General features: G+C 35.6%; 1 protein-coding gene across 2 annotated transcripts in view; it reads left to right on the top strand.

Moving 5' to 3' along the window:
* Positions 1 to 22,150, top strand: part of PLA2G4A (phospholipase A2, group IVA (cytosolic, calcium-dependent)) — a 164,392-nt gene that overhangs the window by 85,140 nt on the left and 57,102 nt on the right. For both annotated transcript variants that reach the window (XM_006872693.1, XM_006872694.1), the window contains 5 exons: positions 5,666 to 5,802; positions 12,148 to 12,370; positions 13,202 to 13,316; positions 15,337 to 15,474; positions 15,557 to 15,649. In XM_006872693.1, the coding sequence (XP_006872755.1) occupies positions 5,666 to 5,802; positions 12,148 to 12,370; positions 13,202 to 13,316; positions 15,337 to 15,474; positions 15,557 to 15,649 (706 nt within the window). The remainder of the gene's footprint in view (positions 1 to 5,665; positions 5,803 to 12,147; positions 12,371 to 13,201; positions 13,317 to 15,336; positions 15,475 to 15,556; positions 15,650 to 22,150) is intronic.

Below are 22,150 nucleotides of genomic sequence, written 5' to 3'. Positions count from 1 at the left end.
GCCTCATCTTTCTCCCGCGGAGCGGCTGGTAGTTTCGAACCGCTGACCTTAAGGTTTGCAGCCCGATTCGTAACCACTACGCTACCAGAGCTATATATATATATATTCACAGTAAGAAAAAAAACAGAAAGCAATTGTTGCTGTACGTTATAGAGCTTCTGGAAACTCTTCCTTCTGTGGAAAAGTGTGCTGTGTTTTTCTGGGAAAATAGAATTTAGCTTTTAATATTCCCAGAAATGATGATATATTGACTTTTAGGCAGCAGACCAAAAATGAGGTAATTTTGCCTTCACTCTAGGATATCCATTTAAAAATATTAAACTCATGTTTGGAAGTAATTTCTAGGATTTCTTTCTCTTAGCAAAAACAGTGCATTCACCACCACCCATTCCCATAACAAAAATAACATTTCTCCATTTTTATTTTAATTTGTGGCCAAGTGATTCTTCTGATTCTATTTGACTAGCTCCCTGCCAAAATCCTCACTTTCTGTTAATACTGGCCTATTGACCTCCCTGAGACGTGGAGGTGTGGACCATGTGGTGATTGTGGCAAGAAAGAGAATGATTCCACTCAAGTCAGAATGTAGGGACTGTTCTAGTCTTGTTCTACTTCTCATCACAGAGTTAGCAAATTAGGGCCTCAATGTTAAATTAAAACATAAAATCAGTCTGAATTGTATGAATCTGGGTTCATTGTTTAACCTCTGGATCTCTGCTTGTAAAATGGAAATAGTGTTTCTCCTTGAGGCTAGAGGATGAGTGCTAGGACTACTAAAGAATTGAATGAAATGTGTAGTTGTTGTTAGGTGCCATTGAATTCGTTCTGACTCACAGTTACCCTGTGTACAAATGAACAAAACACTGCCTGGGCCTGCACTGTACCCACAACTGTTTGCTTGAGCCCATTGCTGCTGCAACCGTGTCACTCCATCTCATTAGAGGGCTTCCTCTTTTTCACTGACTCTCCACTTTACCAAGCATAGTAAATATGCTTACCAGGGACATATAATACATAAATAAAACCAGTTACTATTGGGTCAATTCTGACTCATGTTGACCCCAGGGCTGACAGAGTACTCAATAGAGGTTTCAATGACTTGGTTTTTTGGAAGTAGTATCCTCCTTTTAGTCTCTAAGTGGTATAAACAGTTAGTGTGTTTGGCTGCTAACTGACAAGTTGATGGTTTGATTCCACCCAGGGATTCCTTAGAAGAAAAGATTGGAAATCAACTTCTAAAAATACAGACATTGAAAATCTCATGGAGCAGAGTTCTACTACTGACATACACCTGGCACACACAGGGGTCGGTTTGAACTGCAAGATTGGTAGTTCAAGCTAACCCGATGCTCTTTGTAAACCCTATAGAGGGTCGATTGGGTTGGAACCAATTCAATGGTACTTAACAACAAACACAAAATATTTTTAAATTTACTGATTCTAGTCATGTGTATGGGAGTTTTTTTTAGAGTACATAATTTCTTGCCTCAGATTTAAAAAAAAAAATTGTTTTTCTTATGTTTGCATCTTTAATTCTCCATTACAATCAACTGCCATTTCCCCAAACTCCATGTGTCCACTTGCAGTAATTCTTCAAACCACCCTTTTTGCTTTAACCTTCTTTTAAATTCAAATGTTATAACCAAGCTTGTTGTTAGAATAGTTCTCTAGTTAGTGTAAATTCTCTATGAATTATGACAGAGTTATTTCCTATGAGAAAAATATGTAAGGCTTTATGTATGAGGAAGGAGCCCTGGTAGCGCTGTATGTGAGACATCGGGCTGCTAACCCCAACGTTCAAACCCACTAGTTGCTCCCCTCAAGAAAAGATTTAGTCTCAGAAACCCTATATATGGTCGCTATGAGGCAGGGTCAACTTGATGGCTCTGGGTTTGTTTTTTGGTTGTGTATATGGAGATTTTTAATAGAGAGGTGGCACCACCCATTACATTTTCTTATTCTAAAATGGATTTACAGATCCTTGGTGGCACAGTTGTTAAGATTTTGCCTATTAACCAAAAGATTGGCAGTGTGAACTCACCTGCCACTCTGCAGGAGAAATATGTGGCAGTTGCCTTCCCTAGAGATTATAATCTTAGTGTAAATTTGTCATTCAATCATTTATTCTCCAAATGCTCTTCTGTATTTGATTGTCATGAGTTAAACGAAAGACTCCAGAATAAAAATAAATCATCTAGTGATGGTAGAGGGTACAAAGGAAAACAGGAAGAGATGACATAAATTTACTTTGAGTTTGTAAAAAATACGTTTGTGCTTATGCTGCTTCCTTCATTTAGAACAGAGATGGAAAACATTCAGCAGGTGGGCTATATAATTTTGAATGACCCACAAATTGTTATGTAAATTTTGGCAGAAAAAGTTTCCCCACTCCTGTTCTAGAATATTTTCATTCTCATTTCCCACTTCTTTTTTGACATTACCACTTTGTATTGCTAATTCTTCATTCCCAAACTATTAATATTGACACACAGACAATGTAGGGCTCTCTATTGTTGAGCACAGGAAAATGAACTGCACAGAGGTGGGCTTCCAAGTCCTTTCAAGGACTCAGGAGATGGAGTTGAATTTTTCCCATGTAAGGTAGTGGTAGGATGTGAACCTCCAAGGAATAAAGTAGAACCTGGGCTAGAAAGCAGGTGCCGAAGGGATCTTGAAGGTAATCAATAAGTTTTCCCTGTGAGTGGGCTAAAAGGCAGATGGCCACTGTGGTAGACAGAGCTGTTGGATAAACAGGATCAGGGAGTGGAAAGCAAGTACATACATGTCAGGAGCAATGAAGGAGGTATAAGGAGACAGGGACTTCTGATTCGTTTCAGGTAATGTTGGTTTATTTCTAGAAATCAAATAAATATCATCTGAGGCAAATGACTGGGTTTAAAGGGCCAAGGGCCAAATTAAAAACACAATTGAATAGCAACACTATAGTTTTATTTAATTTAAATTTACTTTAAAAAAATTTGTGTATAAAATTTTCATGATACAAGATTGAAAATAGGTAGAAATGAGATGAATACATGATACTTTTACCATATTTTATGAAGCAAACAGAGTCAATGAATCCCCTAACTGTATACAAAAATGTTGCCTAAATCCTTGGGCAGAAATGGACTGAACAGCATCTGGGGGGAGGCCAGTACTGTGCAGAGGATATTGGAGGCAAAGCTTGCTGTAGGATTTAGCATTTCCATAGTCCCAGGCTGCCATATCTGGTCCTAGCTTATTGCCATCAAGTTGACTGGCAGTGACCCTATAGGAGAGCATACAGCTACTCCATAAGGTTTCTGACATTGTGTATCTTTTACTGGAACTGAAAGTCTCATTTATCTCCCTCTGAATGGTTGTTGGGTTTGAACCACTGACCTTGCATTTAGCAGTTCAATGATTAACACACTGAATAGTACCAATTCTAGCACTCCTAGAATTGATACTATTGTGAAAATACAGCATGAAATTATTATAATCAGTGATTGTCATCTGTGATTCTGTCTTCTACTAAAAAAAAAAAAAAGTAATCAAGGATACATAAACAAGCTATTCAAAACCCCCAAACCATTTTAATATTGGAATAATCCCGATTATATGTGCATTTAATCTTTTAAAAATACATTCTTAAAAATATATAAAAATTAAAAAATTAAAAAAAATACATTCTTAAAAAAAAAATACATTCTACTTTTGGGAGGGGGTTTCTTACTCTAAGTATTGGATCCCTAATTTCCAATTCAGTTCCTCCAACCTCTTTTATAGGTGGGCAGGAGGTGATCAAATAAGGGTGGCAAAACTAGGTCTCACATGCCTCTTGCTGATATGTTCAGGTACGTAGGTTAGTGCTTTGGAATCAGGCAGGGGAGGCAGCTGGCACTGTGAAAAATTGACTCTTTGCACAAATGGAAGTAGAAAGGGTCTCACTTTAACATTTTTAAACACTTTTTTCCAAATTTGTAAGGACATATGAGTGATTTGGGTGCCAACTAGGAAGAGAACACAGGAATAAACTCTATAATGTGTTGCTGAAGTAAGAAACATAATTATTCTTTTTCATTTTATGCTTAATCTTATCAATGGGAAGAGATAAACAATTTTTAAGCAATAATTGCTGAAACTGTTACATAATTCAAATGATTATGATCACCTATCTATGTTACTAATGAAGAGGAAGTGTCAGTATAATGCTTAAGTTGCTTCGACTCACAATCCCCTTTTACACTAATTGACATGATGACAAGGTGAATGTCATATTCAGTCACCTTGACTAGGTACATTAAAAAGTGACTATGAGTAAAATAGTCTAGGTCAGTATATTATCAAATGATTTACTGTGAAATGAGTTCTTATATAAAATCATTAGTGTTTTCTATTGACAATCACCTCCAAGACAAAAAAAAATATGCTGATTATATTTTCAATCATTTTTGTGCATCATTTTTAAAGACTTATTAAACAGAAGGTGATCACATATTTTTCTTTTGCCCTTTTAAAATATGAAATGATATTAAGAGATAAGTGTTGTCATTGTTAATTGCCATTGAGTCAGTTCCAATTCATAGAGACTCTGCATAGGGTTTCCAAAGAGTGACCGGTGGGTTTGAACCATCATCTTGCAGTTAGCAGTCTGGTGCTTATCCTACAGTGTCACACCAAGGACTCCCAGGAGATAAGTAACTTGATATAATGATAAGATATGAAAATTTGTGAAAAAAAGACTTCAGAATTGTCTTTTGCAATGGAGGATATTAATCGTGACTGTATGTCCATGTATCAAGAAAAAAAAAAAAAAAAAGCACAGCCTATTTCCCTTAATAATCTGAGAGAAGTATGAGAAATATTATTAATATCATTTTACATTCAAATACTAAGATTTGGGGACAAGATTAAATGAAACAATTTCAGTTAAGTTTTAAGAAAGTCCTTACCAAATAGCGAGCATTCAGTGAATACCATCCATCACTATTGTTATCATTGTCATATTTACTTTTACATCATCACCTCATGTGAATCAGCTGTAGTGCTCAGATCCACTCACAATGCTTGATAAAGAGAATACTCAATTTTATTGCATGAATTAAAGAAAAAAGAATACAATCTGTAGTTATTGTTAGTTGATCAAATACTTTTTATGGCTTAAATAGTAGCCATAAATAATTTTAGTATTTTATTTGAAATAAGTCAGAATAAAAAAACAGTAAGGATTCTGGACTCAGTATTAGAAAGCAAAGTGCCTATTCAACTCCAGATTACTAGCTAACAGATCTTAAGTAAGGAACATCATCTTTTCACAGTTTTTATCTATAAAAAGGACAGATAGTTCCCTCTATCCACCTTACTGATTTCAGAAAGGATCACATTAAACAGTACACCTGAAAACAAGCAAAAATTTGAAAGATGTCAAATTGCAAGTTATTATTGGTAATAAGTAGAGTAAATTATCATTTTAATAGTGTCTGATTCCTAAGATACGTTTATTCTTGCCTTTCTTATATGAAATATTATTTTTTTCCTCTAAAACACAGAAAACATTAAAGTATAAATGAATTTACAACTCTTTATGGCAAATGTTGAAGGTACAATATAAAAACTAAGACTAAAAGAAGATAAATATATGATTCTTACTTCACATGTGAACTCTTTTGTTTCATCATTCCAGGTGCCTGTAGTAGCCATCTTGGGTTCAGGTGGGGGTTTCCGAGCCATGGTGGGATTCTCCGGTGTGATGAAAGCACTATATGAATCAGGGATTTTGGACTGTGCTACCTACATTGCTGGTCTTTCTGGCTCCACATGGTTAGTATGCATTTTTTATTATAATATTTTGTGCTTTTGGTGTAAGTTTACACACCAAATTAGGTTCTCTTTTAACAATTTGTATACATATTATTCAGTGACATTTGCTACATTTTTCAATATGTGTCAGCATTCTCATTATTTCCTTTCTGGTTGCTCCGTTTCTATTAATCTAGCTTCCTTGTTAATCTTGAACTTTTCATTTTTGCCTTAGGGTAAATTCTGAACATCTGGATTCATAGAGATGATTTTTCTTTTTTAAATTAGCCAATCTGTTATTTTTCTGAATGATGATCTCTGGATATTATTTCAGTACAAAGCTTAAAGGGTATCACAGGGATTCCTCTTGGGGTTCCTCTAGTCTTGGCTGGCCCAGTAAATGCAGTCTTTTTTTAAGAATTTGAATTTCATTCTACATTTTTCTCCTAGTTTATCCCAGGCCATTTATTGTGTTCCTGGTTAGAATGGCCAATAGTGGTAGCTGGGCACCATCTGGTTCTTTAGATCTCAGGATAGATGAAGCCATAGTTTGTGTCCCTTCTTTGAGTCTTTGGTTTCTTTCTTTCTCTTTTGCTCCAGATGAGTACAGACCAATAATTGAACTCAGACAGCCCCTCACAAGATTCTAGACATTACTCATCAAGCTAAGTTGTAGACTATAAAATTTATGAACTATATTAGTTAACTCAATTGAAGTGAGTTACCCCACAAGACTGAGTATGTAATTATGATCTTAATTTTATTATTCTAAATGTTTAGAACTTAACTCAAGCATTAGAAAAGAAAAAAGAATTTAGAACATTGAATGTTAAATGAAAATTATTGAAATATTCTAACTTAATGAAACAATCTGGGTTTTAAAATACCTTTTGAAGGCAAATCTATATCTAGTTGTAAGTTATGACTCTTGCCATAAGTTAATTCCTTTCAACCTGCTTGTAACTTAAAATGTGATTAAAACAAAAAGTAGATCAACTTACATAATTCTAGATAAATATTATAGAAGTGGAAGAACATACTCCACCCATAATTAATTTAATCTTCTTATAATTTGCTGATTTGCAGACCTTCAGCAAGCATGTTGAAGTTGACATGATTCACTAGGTATTCATTTTCCTCTGTAGGGCAAATAGACAGAAATGCAAGATACCTTAACTCACAGAAGAAGCAAAATGACCTTTGAATGCAAAAATGAAATAAATTTCACTGGTTTGCATCTTATTAAATTTAAAATTGATCCTTTGTATTTTAGCTCAGTAAAAATATGCAGAATTAAAACATAAATGTATAATATTTGTACCTGTACATCTTTACAAACATATTTGTTAAACATTTTCAAAAGAGATAGCATACTTTCTTTCCCTTGACATCAAAAAAGTAAATTAAAGATCAGATAGAAGTTCTTGTTCATATGCCTCAAATAAGACTGTCACTTTAATACGTAAGTGTGGGACTTTGAGTTAAAATACCTTTCTAGTCACTCAGTCAGCCATGGGGAGGCTTGTCTTTCATAAAATATATTAGATAAGTCTAGCAGTTTAAAGTCTCAGCATCATCTCATGTCATGAGATGGATATGAGTTTCTTCATTGTTAAATAAAATAAGATTTGACTTGGAAGTCAAGTGATTTGGCCAAGATCATCAACAAATCCAGAACTCATATCTAGCCCTTTGGATCCCTTGTACAATGGCTCTTTCTATAAAATCACACCCATCTCGTGGGCAACTATAGAGTCAAGATAGGTTCACATTTCAAGAACGTATAATTTCTTAAATATTTTGGGTCTGGATTTCTCAGTTAAAACCAGCAGCATGATTGCTACTTTCTCTGTACCCTCAACAGATTTATCTCTTCTGCAAGAAGGGTGTAGCCCATCATTATTCTTTCCCCTGAAGGAAAGGGCAAGCACCTGCCTGTTTAATGAGTAATGTTACTGAAAACTTGGACCCTTAGAAGAGTGCACCCACTCAACCATTTTGTTTTATTCTTTAGGTGGTTTTCTTTCTTTGTACTTACTAATGGTTATATACCTATTGCCCATCACTGACTAATATAATGCAAGAAGCCTACTTTCTTAAACTCATCTAGTAGAGTAACATTAGGCTCCATGTGCTGATTTAGGGTATAATTGTGTACAAGTGCCTTCAAAATGTCCTTGAATAGATGGAATTAAAGGATAATGGGATTTTCCCATAAACTTTTTGAAGCTCCCTGCATTTGTAGGCTTGAGTAGAACCACAGTTACAGCTTTTGTTACAGATTTAGGGCAGCATCTTACATTCTCCAATCAGGGTTCTGAAAATAAGTTATGTAAAATGTAATTCAGAGGTTTGTAAGTATTATAGGACAGCCATTTACACATTGTTGTGGTTGTCATGTGCCATGGAGTCAGTTCCGACTCATAATGACCCTGTACAGGGTTTCTGAGGCTGTAAATCTTTACGGGAGCAGAAAGCCTCATTTTTCTCACGCGGAACAGCTGATAATTTTGAACTGCTGACCTTACGTTTCACAGCCGGATTCGTAACCACAACGCTACCAGAGCTCCTTCATTTATACACACACACATATATTCAAGCATACCTAGTTGCATTGACCTTTGTTTTTATAGTGTTTTTGTTTTGTTTTCTTAACAAATTGAAGGGTTACGGCAACCCTTTGTCAAGCAAGTCTATTGGTGATATTTTCTCCAACAGCATGTACTCACTTCATGTCTCTACATCACACTTCAGTAATTCTTACATTATTCCAAGCTTCTTCATAGTGCTTGTTACTGTTGTGGTTGAGTTTCACCATTGCTATTGCACACTTAATAGACTACACTATAGTGTAAACATAACTTTTATATACACTGGGAAACCAAAAACTTCATGTGAGTCACTTTATTGCAATATTCATTTTCTTATGGTGTTCTGAAACTGAACTCAGTACCTTCACTGAGCCTGTTTATCCTGACAGGAATACGCAAGCTTCCACTGAGAGACAAGCAGAGACTGGGCTTAGAGTAAAAAAAGTGACTCTACTAAGTTGTTGTTATTGTTAGTGCTGCTGCATTGGTTCGAACTCACAGTGATAGGCATAGGATTTCCAAGGCTGTGCATTTTAGTGGGAACAGAAAGCCTTAGTGTTCTCCTGCAGTGCCACTGGTGGCCTCGAACTACCAACCTTGTTGTTCACTGTCTAGTACTTGCTTTACAGAACCACAGCACTCCCCAAATCTAATAAGAGCTGTGTATTATTTTAAGCAAAGTGGCAGTAGTAGTTCAGTGGTAGAATTTTTTCCCTTCCATGTAGAAGATCCAATTCCATTCCTGGACATTGCTCTTCAAGCCCAGTCTCCATTTGGCTCTCAGTCAAAGCTTGTATATGCCTGTCAGTCTGAACAGGTTGAGTGGAGCCAGATGAAGAGAATGATCTACTTCTGAAAATCAGCCCGCTTAAAACCCTATGGATCACAATGGCCCATTCCCTTTGTGTAGGGGCCAACATGCATTGAGAGCCAATTCATAGTCAGCTAACAAAACAACAACTATTTTAAACAGCTTGGTTGGAAAGGTAAGAATGAGACAGAATCAGTGTTTGAAGGGAATACAGAATCTAGGGAGATGTTTTTATTTGTTTCAGAATTTAAGAGACTTCACCATTTTTGCAGAAGTCTGAGGTAAAGAAAATAGTGTAGTGAGCTAGATGGAAGATAAGAAATAGAGGGGTCCAGGCACAGACAAGATTGGACAAGATAAAAAGTACTCATGAGGGTTTTAACTGTGGAGAAAAGACACTTCCTGAGACGGAAGAAAAGGTGGTCAGGATGACTCATATTAACAGTCTCTCATGAAAAATATAGGTGAGAAGGTAAAAAGTTCAAAGGAAGGAATTCGGAAAGACTTGGAAAAACAAATTACACTTCTGCATTGTGTAAAGTTTTATATTCTGCTGATATATGACCATTATTTGGCACAAATAAGGTAATACGGAAATATCTGGAGAATCCCTAGACCTCCCAGAAAGTTTTCTATGATCTAAGAGAAAGACAAATCTTCTATCTTTATGCTACTACCTTTACGGTAATTACTTCTGAAATTATTTTTGGATGGGTGATATTTGTTCTTCATTAAATACAAGCATTAAACAACCTGGAGAACAGACATGAGTGAACTGTGAGAATCATGAAATTAGCCTTTTCTTTTCTTACTCAAATTAGCACTGTTCTCTCCTTTCACATAGCTGGCCACTGGCCTAAGGAATTATCAGCTACTCACTTCCTTGTTTGTAATGACATTACCATTTAAAATTCTGCTTATATAGACAATAGATTCCAATTCATTAAAGTGAATAAAATTGAATCCAATAATAAGAAGTTTCAGTTAAACAGTCTGAATAATTTTGGAACACTGAAAAAAAGACAATTTTAATTATGTTACCACATAAGAAATAACATGCTAAAAAAAATATATCAAGGTATGTTGTTGTTGTTGTTGTTAAGTGCCGTTGAGTCGGTTCCGACCCATAGCGACCCTGTACAGGGTTTCCGAGGGTGTAAATCTTTACGGGAGTAGAAAGCCTCATCTTTCTCCCGCGGAGCATCTGGCAGTTTCGAACTGCTGACCTTAAGGTTCGCAGCCCGATTCGTAACCACTACGCTACCAGAGCTATTGTTGAAGATAATGTTATTTGAGATGGGAACTATGTTTTACTCACTGTTGAATCTTTTCTGTCTAGTATGGTGCTTGGTCTTTCTTAGGTAATGTTTGCTTAATGAATAACTGAGTAACAAAATGCTTATATAATAGCATTTTATGGGGAAAATTAAGATGGAGATTTCTTTAGTGTTTTAAGATATTTGCTACTCCAATGACCAGGGTTTCCTCCAGTCATTCTAAACCTTAGTGGCAGATAAGAATCACTTGTAGCAACTTTAAGCATAGAACTTTGCTCACTCCTGAGGATTCTGATTCAGGCATTGGTGTTTTTAAAACCCTGATTTAAAACCTAAATTGAGATGTCCTTGCCCTCTGACATGATTTCACACTTCATCTAAATGCATTCATGTGGAGAAAATGAGGAGCCCAGGTGTGGTAAGCAGCCAACCAGGAGGTCCATTTAAACCTCAAAGTCAGTGGGTTAAACTCACCAGTCACTCCTTGCAGTCACTATGAGTTGGAACCCACTCAATGGCACTTTACAACAACAACAACATCATGTAAATATGTTTAAAGAATCAGAGGTCAATCTTTCCAGATTTATAGAGAAATACATTTACAACATTTTCATTCATCAGTTAACATATTTTAGTTGTTTTATGCAATAGATTTCTTTTGGACACATAGGGACCTTATGTGAGAGAGTGGAACTTCCTTCCCCATAGAGTTTCCTAGACTCTGAGGCTGTAATATTTATGGGACCAAATCTCTAGATTTGTTCTCATGTGAAAGTCCTACTGGGTTTGAATCAATGATCTGTCAGCAGCCAAGAGATTAACCATTGTGCCACTTCACCCTTTATAGATGTTCTGCTGTTTGGTGGTGGTAGTTGCATGCCACCAAGTTGGGTCTGACTCATAGCCACCCTATATAGAGTTTCCAAGGCTGTGAAGCTTTACAGAAGCAAAGATTTTTCTCTTGTGGGGAGACTGGTAGATTTGAACTATTGACCTTGTGTTTAGTAGCCCAACTCCTAATCCACTACACTACCTGGTCTCTTCCTGCTGTGTTTAACACACTATTATTATTATCTTTAACTTGATTAGCTTCATTGGGAATCATTTATTAGTAAAGTGATAATTTAGATTTTACTACACAGAAATTGGGGTGATACCTTTGTGCTTCAGATTTCTTGGTGCCGCCAAGGAAGCAAAGAAAGCCAAGTTTGTTAAAATGCTTGCTATTCCATCTTTGTTGTTGTTTTTAAGTGTTATGGAGTCTGTTCTGACTCATAGAGACCTTTTATAGGATTTCTGAGGAGTGACTTGTGGGTTTGAACCACCAACTATGTGGTTAGCAGTCCAGTGCTTATCCTACAGTGTCACACCAAAACAACATTCAAGTATGTCATTTCCAACTCATGTTGCCCTTATGTATAACAGAAGAAACATTGCCCTTGGTCTGTATGAGCCCACTGTTGTGGCTAGTGTACCTATTATCCAATTCTTTAAAGGTTTCTCTCACGTTGGTTTGCCCTCTATCTTACCAAATACAATATCTTTAAATATATTGATATCTTTACTCAGATAATTTAGTTAATCAATTATGTCTTCCATTTTTAATTTTTCTTTCTACAGAATGCCTACTGTCTTTGGAAACCATTATGTATACTTTTAACTTTGCTATGTTTCATTTTCTTTACAGGTACATGTCAACCTTATATTCTGACCCTGATTTTCCAGAGAAAGGATTAGAGGAAATTAATGAAGAGCTGATGAAAAATGTTAGCCACAACCCCCTTTTACTTCTCACACCACAGAAAATTAAAAGATATGTTGAGTCTTTATGGAAGAAGAAAAGCTCTGGACAACCTGTTACCTTTACTGATATTTTTGGGATGTTAATAGGAGAAACACTAATTCACAATGTAAGCTATGTTAAAATCTACAACTCTTACTCTAATAAAAGTAGGCAATATATACCAATTGATACAGTTTAACTTAAAGAAAAGATGATATATTTTATATACATCATTTGATTCAGTTTAGTCTTTCATCGATGTGTACTGAGCACATATTTTGACACATATTATAGGTACTTTTGCATTTTGAACTTGTGATTACTAATTCATTCAAACTACATGTTAGTTTTGATATGCAAAGAACACTTTGTTTTCCATGTATTTGGACAATATACAAATTAACCTGTGATTGTCAATGTCAAACCACTCAAAGGGAATCTTTTTAAATGAGAAAGTAAGTATAGGATTTATTTTTAAAATAGAGGAAAAACATAAGTTACCTTAAAAGAAAGTCAGAAAAGGAAGTAAGTGGCCCACATGAAACCAGTCCACTTACAACATGACTGCAGTGTGACATTTCTTTTGACGATTCAGTAGAGATGTAAAGAAGAATCTATCTGTGCCAAAGAGTTAGTTCTGGGCCTAAATTATTTCAGGATTTCATAGTTGTCAAATCTTTCTCCACTCAAATGTAGATATAGTCCTTCAAGTAGTGTTTGTTTGTAGCCTAAAGATAATTACTTCCATAAGAGCTTACTTTTGCAGTTTATTCAGGACAGTGAGCTTTCTAGAAGCACTAAGACTTATTAATTTAAAATAATAAATATATAAATAAAATATTTTATTTTTATTATGAAAATGCATTTTAGCAAAGTTTCAAATTGGAAATAGCATTTTGAATACCTTTTTATCTATACAAGTTTGTCTATTTGAACCCATTTTTTTCCCTGTGGACAGAGAATGAACACTACGTTAAGTAGTTTGAAAGAAAAAGTCAGTACTGCACAATGCCCTTTACCTCTTTTCACCTGTCTCCATGTCAAACCTGATGTTTCAGAGTTGATGTTTGCAGGTATGTGATTCCCAGCTTTCTGAACATTCTCTAGAACCTTTCAACAGTGGTTTCCAGTTATCTTATTTATCATCATGGTGGTGGCTGTGTGCCGTGGAGTCAGTTCCCACTCATAGGACCCTGTACAGGGTTTCCAAGGCTGTAAATCTTTACGGGAGCAGAACGCCTCATCTTTCTCCCACGGAACAGCTGTTAGTTTTGAACTGCTGACCTTGTGGTTCGCAGCCCGATTCGTAACCACTACGCTAATTTTACTTTCCTAATTTAACCTATTCTCTGTGACATAAGAATGTTTGAAACTATAAGAACATAATAAACTAGATAGATTGTTTTGGTTATAAAGAATATTCTATAAAACTAGTATTTAGTCAGTGATATTTTAAAAAACCTTTAAATAAAAATTTAATCTTATCGATAACTATTTTAAGTGTCTGTTTCTCTGACTTTTATCACAATATTGTCTAGTGTTATTAGATAGTATCTGTTCTTTTTCCTGCTGCCTATCTTTTGATTAAAATGGGTCATGTTATGTATATGTGTCATTCAGAACACTATGCTAAGCTTTATAATTCAGAGCCAAAAGAATACTAGTCTATGTTTATGGCAGTCAGTAAGCAAAATGCTTCTACTTTCCTGCTTCTTAAATCTCAGAAGTAAACATTTATTTTTACTGTTGTTCTCATTTGATACTCTAACAGTGTGTGATATCACACTTTTGGGTACCTTGGCCAACCCATCCTGCAATACAGGGGCACTTCTGACAAAGGCCAATGTAATTCATTGTATTTCCTGGGACGTTACCTCAGTGACACTGGTCATATCCGGAGCTGAAAAAACTCACAGTGAATGGAATGTAATGAACAGACTTGTATCTAGAACCTGTTCAGAATTATAGTAAGCCTCACTTTTTTTCTCAATGGACTACTCCCAGGGAGTAATTTTAAATACTTGATTTAAAAGGTACCCATGCAGTTGTCATTCAACAGATGTTAATTCAAAGTATTGACTAACATTTTTATTGTGCTTATGATTCATCAAGTGTTTATCACATTGATTATTCAGTTTTTACAACCCAAGAAAGAGGTAGGTTTTTGCTCTGGTGCTCTGGGAGCCTACGGGACAGACTAGAACTGCGCCTTAGGTTTCTGAGATTGAAAATCTTTACTGGAAAAGACAGCCTCATCTTTCTCCTGAGGAGTGGCTGGTAGGTTCATACTATCAACTTTGCAGTTAGAGGCCCAATGCCTAGCCCATTGTGTCACCAAGGCTTCTTAACTTGTTGTTGTTAAGTATCATTGAGTCAGTTCTGACTGTTAGCAACCCTGTATGGGGTAACCATCTACATTACAGTCCAAACCAACCTTGCAGTTCAGTACTTACCCTACACCGCTACACCAGGAGTCCTATTTGTTGTTAAGTGCCATCGAGTTGGTTCTGAATCATAGCAATCCTACATAGGGTTTCCGAGGAGCAAACGATGGGTTTGAACCAACAACCTTTGGGCTAGCATTCCATTGCTTATTCTGTAGTGCCACAATAGGACTCTAGGACTCCTATGGTGTTGTTAAGTGCTATCGAGTTGGTGCTGACTCATAGCAATCCCACTGTATGGTTTCTGAGGAGTAGCTGTTGAGTTTGAACTGCTGACCTTGTGGTTCAAACAGGTTGTGTTATAGTGCTTTACCCACAGTACCACACTGGAACTCCAGAACTCTTATTGTTGTTATCATAAAGTGCTGTCAAGTCAGTTCTGACCAATAGCGACTCTGTATAGAGTTTCTGAGGTGCAGCTGGTGACCTTAAACTGCCAACCTTGTAGTTCAAACTAACTTTGCAGTCCAGCGCATCAACACACAGTGCTACTCCAGGACTCCTCTGAATGTCATATACATAATACGCATTTGATTAGTATTTTTATTTTAATATTTTAAATAAACAAATAAGATGAAAGCATGATTTTATGTGAATGAACTTTATGTACATTGATGCAGCATTTTCCCATTAATTGTCATGTTTTCAGATTGGGTTGAATTCAGTCCATATGAGATTGGCATGGCTAAATATGGTACTTTTATGGCCCCTGACTTATTTGGAAGCAAATTTTTTATGGGAACAGTTGTGAAGAAATATGATGAAAACCCCTTGCACTTCTTAATGGGTAAGTGATCGAAATCTATTACTGCTAATTGATTTAAGTCCTGATGAATTCTAAATTATTTTCTGTTTTTGCTTTATTGTAGGTGTCTGGGGCAGCGCTTTTTCTATATTGTTCAACAGAGTCTTGGGAGTTTCTGGTTCACAAAATAAAGGTTCCACAATGGAGGAAGAATTAGGTATAGTAAAAAAGCATGCTTAGAAAGTTATATGTTAATTTTATTAGCATATATGTATACATAAAGGAGCTCTGGTAGCGTAGTGGTTACGAATCCGGCTGCGAACCTTAAGGTCAGCGGTTCGAAACTACCAGCCGCTCTGCGGGAGAAAGATGAGGCTTTCTACTCCCGTAAGGATTTACACCCTCGGAAACCCTGTACAGGGTCGCTATGGGTCGGAACTGACTCTACGGCACTTAACAACAACAACAAATATGTATACATAAGACACATATATGTAGAAAAATTAAATTATCATAAAGAGCGCAGTAGTTCTAAAATTCCTTATAATTTGGTTGGATTAACGTAAATATTTTCTAAAAATCTTATATAAATTACTTCTCTATTATTCTTACGTTGAGGTTGTGAAATTTGTAAAAACCATGATCCCTAAGAATATTTTCACTAGGACATCTCCATCTCTTTCCCTCATTATACATCTCAGTATACTATTTTTGTTAGTGATTGCTCTTTTTATCACATAAGGGAAGCTTTTTAATTGCCATCATCAACAGTTGAATGAGATATGACACTGAAATTCATGCTTTCTACAACTTTTTTCCCTTAAATACTAGCACAGTAGAATTGTTTCTTGTAGGTATTAATTTGTCGCAAAAGGAAGGAAAACAAATCTTTCAGATAACCTCTAGTAAACTATAACTAATATCTATAAATATAACAATAAATGTAAAAGGTATTAGTTAAATATAGATCATACACATTAAGTTATTCATTTATATTTTAATACTAATATATACAAAACTTGTATATTTTCTTTATCCAAGAATTGACTTAAAGAAAACAAAATATATATCTACTATGCTCCACTCCTTCCAAAAGTCTTTCTATCTTTGTTCTAACCAACACTGACATTTGTTTTTGTTACGGTTGTTTTGACTGGTAATGGGAAGAAGTGGTACAAGCGAAATCTGAATTTAAGGCCATACCAGCAAGGACTAGGGTGAAGTGTCCTGCTAATTATCAGCATAACCTCCCTCTATCTCATTAATGACTTTGAAATACCACTGGTCTTTTTGAGAACATAGAAGTTCACAGAATAATAGCATAAAATAATAGCATTTGAATAAAGCTTGCCTGTAAAAATCCTTAGGATCTTTTGACCAGCTGCTTTTCGTTTTCCAGGGCAATAGCAGCTGATTCAATTAAAGCTTTATGGAAAAATAGGATACAGTTGTATCATCAATTAGAAACTATAAATTAGCTTATAATTAGTGCTGTCACTCTCCCTGTAAGAATTGATTTTAGTTGTTTGGTTTTTTATATTTATACTACGTACAGCTGAGGGCTCTGTAGGATTTAATGCTGGACTGAGCGCCAGAGGGTAAACAGTTCAAGCCCAACAGGTGCTATGCAGGACACAGTTGACGCTTTCTGTTCCCACAAAGATTTACGGCCTCAGAAACCTATACAGTGTCGCTGTGACTTGATGGCACATAACAATCTAAACAACAGTAAACTTCTACAACTCTTAATATTGTCTTCAAGAGTATTATTTGAGTGTCTGAACAGTTCTTAATAATTGTTGGAAAAATTATCTTATCTCACTAAAAGCCAAATATTTGAAACTAAAAATCATAACAAAACTGAAATACTTTGTGCTTATACTTGCTCATGTCTTCTAAGCATGATTCAGTTATTAAGCAGCCAAGATTGACTGAAGTCCTCAGCCTGTTGTGACCCAGAATACTGACCACATTCTCTTTAAGGTTACTACCAGACAATATGCATAAAACTGAAATAATCTTACCTGATTAATTTTAGTTAATATTATGCATATATGCTAATTGATTGTCCTGTTCTGAACTCTGATTTTGTGGAAATCTGTAACTCTTCTCTAAGATACGGGACAACTAACTGTAAAAAGAAAACAGAAGAGCACATAGACGCATCATATGTTATGTGGCTCCTTCTCTGTTGAATAATCAAGATAAACCTAGAGTTGGTTCCTTTTTTTCTCTTAGGGCAGGAAGGGAATAGGACTGAAATAACACATCTGAAGGAGGGTTAGGCAATGGCTAAAGGCTAAAAAAAGGAGGATGTTTTCTTTGTCTCGTTTGAGGGCAGTGGTTTGGCAGCATATGGATTCTTTATGTGTGTCAGACATACAGAGAGTACTGTGTGTTTGAGAACCAACAATCATTAGGCTGTGTGTTACCTCAGATAAATAAGGGGTTTTGGAAATGAAATCAGAGTGGTAACAAAGGTGAATCTAAAGACTAGTGATTCTTTCATCCATTGGTAGACTGAAGTCCTGCCCTTCAAGGGAGCTTCAGAGTGATTTGGGTTTATTTTTTCCCTTCTGAAGAAAAATTTCCTTCTGAAGGTAAACTGGACCATAGTCAGATAACTCTAAATAAAAGTCTTTACTTCCCTGAGGAATTTTAAATGTGAGAAATGCATGCTTATGAGTAGATGGAATTGTACATTATACTAGAGAAATGGAAAACATGGAAGTTCAGATCATCTATCTGTTTATATTATTTAAAAACTTGGAGAAATCAGTAAAACTTACTTATAAAGAAGATAATGTTTTGGTTAACCATCATCTTATTCTATCAAATGGACCAAAAAAGGAAATGTTTAAGGACAGAACATAACCTCTTTTCAAAATACATGTGGGATAAGAAACATACCTAATGTATATGAATGATATCAGGAGTGGATAATTTTTTATCATGCCTCCTTATTTCTGTAATAATCATAAAGTGAAATAAATAATAATATTAGGCAATAAACATTTTCTTTTATTTAATTTCATTTATCAAATCATGCCAATAAAAATAAATCTGAAGATATAAAATCATTGTCAATCTAATGCCTCAAGCATTTATTAATCCTCCCATTGTTCATTGATGCACTTGCCATTTATGTAGATGTGATAAATGGTATAGCCCTGTAGGATAAACACTAGACTGCTAACTGCAAGTCTAGGCCTTTTAAATCCACCAGTTGCTCCTTGGAAACTGTATGTTGTTGTTATTAAGTGCTGTCAAATAGTTCCAACTCATAGCAACCATGTGTATGGTTTCCCAGGAGCAGGTGGTGAGCCTGAACAGCCAATCTTGTGGTTCAAACTGATGTTGTGGTCCATTGTTTTCCTACATCACCACAACAGAACTCCTGGATCCCCTATACCAGATCTCTATGAGTCAAAACTCGCTCAAAATTACTTAACAACAAACAATAGCAACAATAAATTAAAATGCCAGAGTTGCATAAGGTGACCAAAATATTATACCTATATTTCTGTGTTTAAAGACCCCAAATATTGTCCTATAATTGTGTTAAAAAATAGTCAAAAACAAAGAAATGAAAGCATAGGGTTTATTTTGAGCAGTTATCTGAACCTATGAAGGAAATTAATTTTGTTTCTAAAAACCAGTTGCGTAACGTAGGATAGTTACAGTTGCTAAAAAACAAACAAACAAACAAACAAACAAACAACCTTTGAATTGTCAAGGGAGATAAAAAGATCCCAAATATAAATATTTGTTTACATGACTCATAGCAAGCCTGAATAGAGTTTCCTTTCGGTTGATTGCTTATCCTAAAGTCCTGGTGTGGCAAGGTCAGTTTGCACCACAAGGTCAGAGGTTCAAACCAACCAGCTGGCATTTAACAACAACAACTATATATACACACACACATGGAAGCTCCATATGATAAGCACTGGACTGCAAACCATAAGGTCAAGGCCACCAACCACACCGTGTGAGAAAGATGAGGCTTTTTGTTTCCATGAAAATTTCAAGCCTCAGAAACCCTATACAGGGACGCTAGGATGGTACTTAGCAACAAGAATAAGTCCTGGGATGTAAGACAAGCATTGTACTTATAATGGCAAAGTCGGTGGTTCAAACCCACCAGCCTCTCCTCAGAAACCCTACACAGGATTGCTATGAGTTGGAAATAACTCCCTACACAGGATTGCTATGAGTTGGAAATAACTCTCTACACAGGATTGCTATGAGTTGGAAATAACTCTATGGCATTATATGTATAACTATACACCAGAACTGCTATGTATATTACAGTGACTCTTTATTAAGTCTCAAATAGGATAAAGAAGACAAAAGAAACACAAATCATCCAGATAAAGGAAACCATCTGCATGATGCCATGATGAAATCCAAAGGTTCACCTCCACGCTGTGATGTTTATAGGGCATAAAGAACAAAGGTTTCTCCTTCCACAATCAGGACTGATGGCAGGCAGATCATTGTACCATATCTACAGACTAAACTATGGAAGTGAGAAAATAATTATTGTAGGTTAGCAAAAAGCTTATAGGATTGGCTCTGAGGCCCACTGGGTATGACATCACAATCATGTGACCCTGAATCCCCAATTTCCATTAGGGGCAACTTCAGGCAAGTCTCTGAAAGGATGAAGGTCTCGCCCTGTGCTGGCTTAGGGAGTAGCTTAAATAAAGGCACTTAGTCTGACTTTGGCTGTTTGGTTGTCAGAGGTGTGTGAAGTACTCAAGAATTGGATTCTGAAACAATGTTAAGGCTCAAGATGTTATTATGGACTCTGACTGTGACTACAATTCTCTGAGAGCAAAATGTCCTCAGATTTCAGGCTCTATAGCAGAATTAAAAAGCAAACAAGAGCATTATATGTTATTAATCTATGGTTTCATAAACAATTAGCACATTGGAGAAGTATGCATCTCCCTTCATGAATTAAAAATGCTCCTGGAAACTGGAGACTTCACAAAAGCTTAAATATAGTTTTTAAGTTTCTGTGTGATGAAGTATGCATCGGTTATTGAGTTAGCATTCAAAAAGTGAATTTTGAAAATTTGACCTTTTCTTATTTGTAGCTATGCGACTTCTTGAAATTAAAATTGAGACAAGCACAGCCTTATTTTATGAAATGATGATGTAATGGATATGTTTTTGACCATCATTATCAAGCCAGAAAAAAAGTAGCATTTTAGTATTTCCTTGATCTTTGTCAGTAAATATTCTGAGACTTCTTCACTTTCAGCAAGTAAAGTCATATCATCTGCATAACTCAGGTTTTAACGAGTCTCCCTCCAGTACTGATGCCACACTCTTCTACATATAATCCAACTTCTCAGATTGTTTGCTCAGTATACAGATTAAATAAGTATCTGATACATACCTTTCCTGAATTTAGAGACCATTACAAGAACAGATTTGATTCTTTAGACAATAATGACCAAAGACCAGAAAAGCTGTGGGATAACATCAAGAACATCATACAGGAAGAAAGCAAAAGGTCATTGAAGAGACAGGAAAGAAAGAAAAGACCAAAATGGATATCAGAGGAGACCCTGAAACTTGCTTTTGTGTGTAGAGAAGTTAAATGAACTGGAAGCAATGAGGAAGTAAAACACGAACAGAAAATGTCAAAAGGCAGCTAGAGAAGACAAAGTAAAGTATGACAAAATGTGCAAAGACCTGGAGTTAGAAAACCAACAGGGAAAGATACGCTCAGCATTTCTGAAGTTGAGTGGACTGAAGAAAATATTCAGGCCTGGATTTGCAATATTAAAGGATACTATAGGCAAAATATTGACTGATATAGAAAACATCACTACAACAACAACAAAAGAAGGTCAGTACTCTACCATTTCTAGAGGGAGCATATGATCAACAACCTATGTTACTGAGGAAGAAGTCCAAGCTGCACTGAAGATGTTGGCAAATAAACAAGATTCTAGGAATTTATAGAATACCAATTCAAATCTTTCAATAAACTGATGTAGCACTGAAGAAGCTCATTCATCTCTGCTTAGACATTTGGAAGACAGCCACATGGCCAACCTATTGGAAGATATCCCTGTTTGTGATTCTTCCAAAGAGAAGTGACCCAACAGAATGTGGAAATCATCAAGCAATATCATTTATAACACATTTAAGTAAAATTTTGCTAAAGATGATTTTTTATTATGTATTGTTTTATTTTTTAATTTTTTGTTTTCATACAATACATTATCACATTAGAGATGCCCAAAGTAAGAAAATAGCAGTTTGTTACTTTTCAGTTTTATATTTATAGACAGATTATTTAAGGACATTTGAAGGCTATGTCTGTCTCAGTTTGCAATCTATATTTTGATAAATCTACAAGGAATGGAGCTTCTCTGTATTCAAACATTCTCCAAGCTTTACCTCGTAAAATTCAGAAATTAGTGAGGCATTTCCTCATCTTAAAGTTTAACTAGGACATGTAACTAACCATTAACAGAAGAGCATAAAAAAACAGAGGAGGATATTTCCAAAATCTTAAGACAGTTATGATTTTCTGCAAAATCTTTACTTTTGAGTTAATAGACATTCCCATTGTCTATCATTCCTAGAACAAATATCGAAGCGGTATGATTGTAATATGCTGATATTAACAAATTGAATTCCCATTAAGAGATTGACAAATTAAAATGTACACACTCATACAATGTTTTGTCACACT

The sequence above is a fragment of the Chrysochloris asiatica genome, unplaced genomic scaffold (assembly GCF_000296735.1).
Source record: "Chrysochloris asiatica unplaced genomic scaffold, ChrAsi1.0 scaffold00210, whole genome shotgun sequence".
NCBI lineage: Eukaryota > Metazoa > Chordata > Mammalia > Afrosoricida > Chrysochloridae > Chrysochloris > Chrysochloris asiatica.
This window is presented reverse-complemented; position numbering and strand designations above follow the sequence as displayed.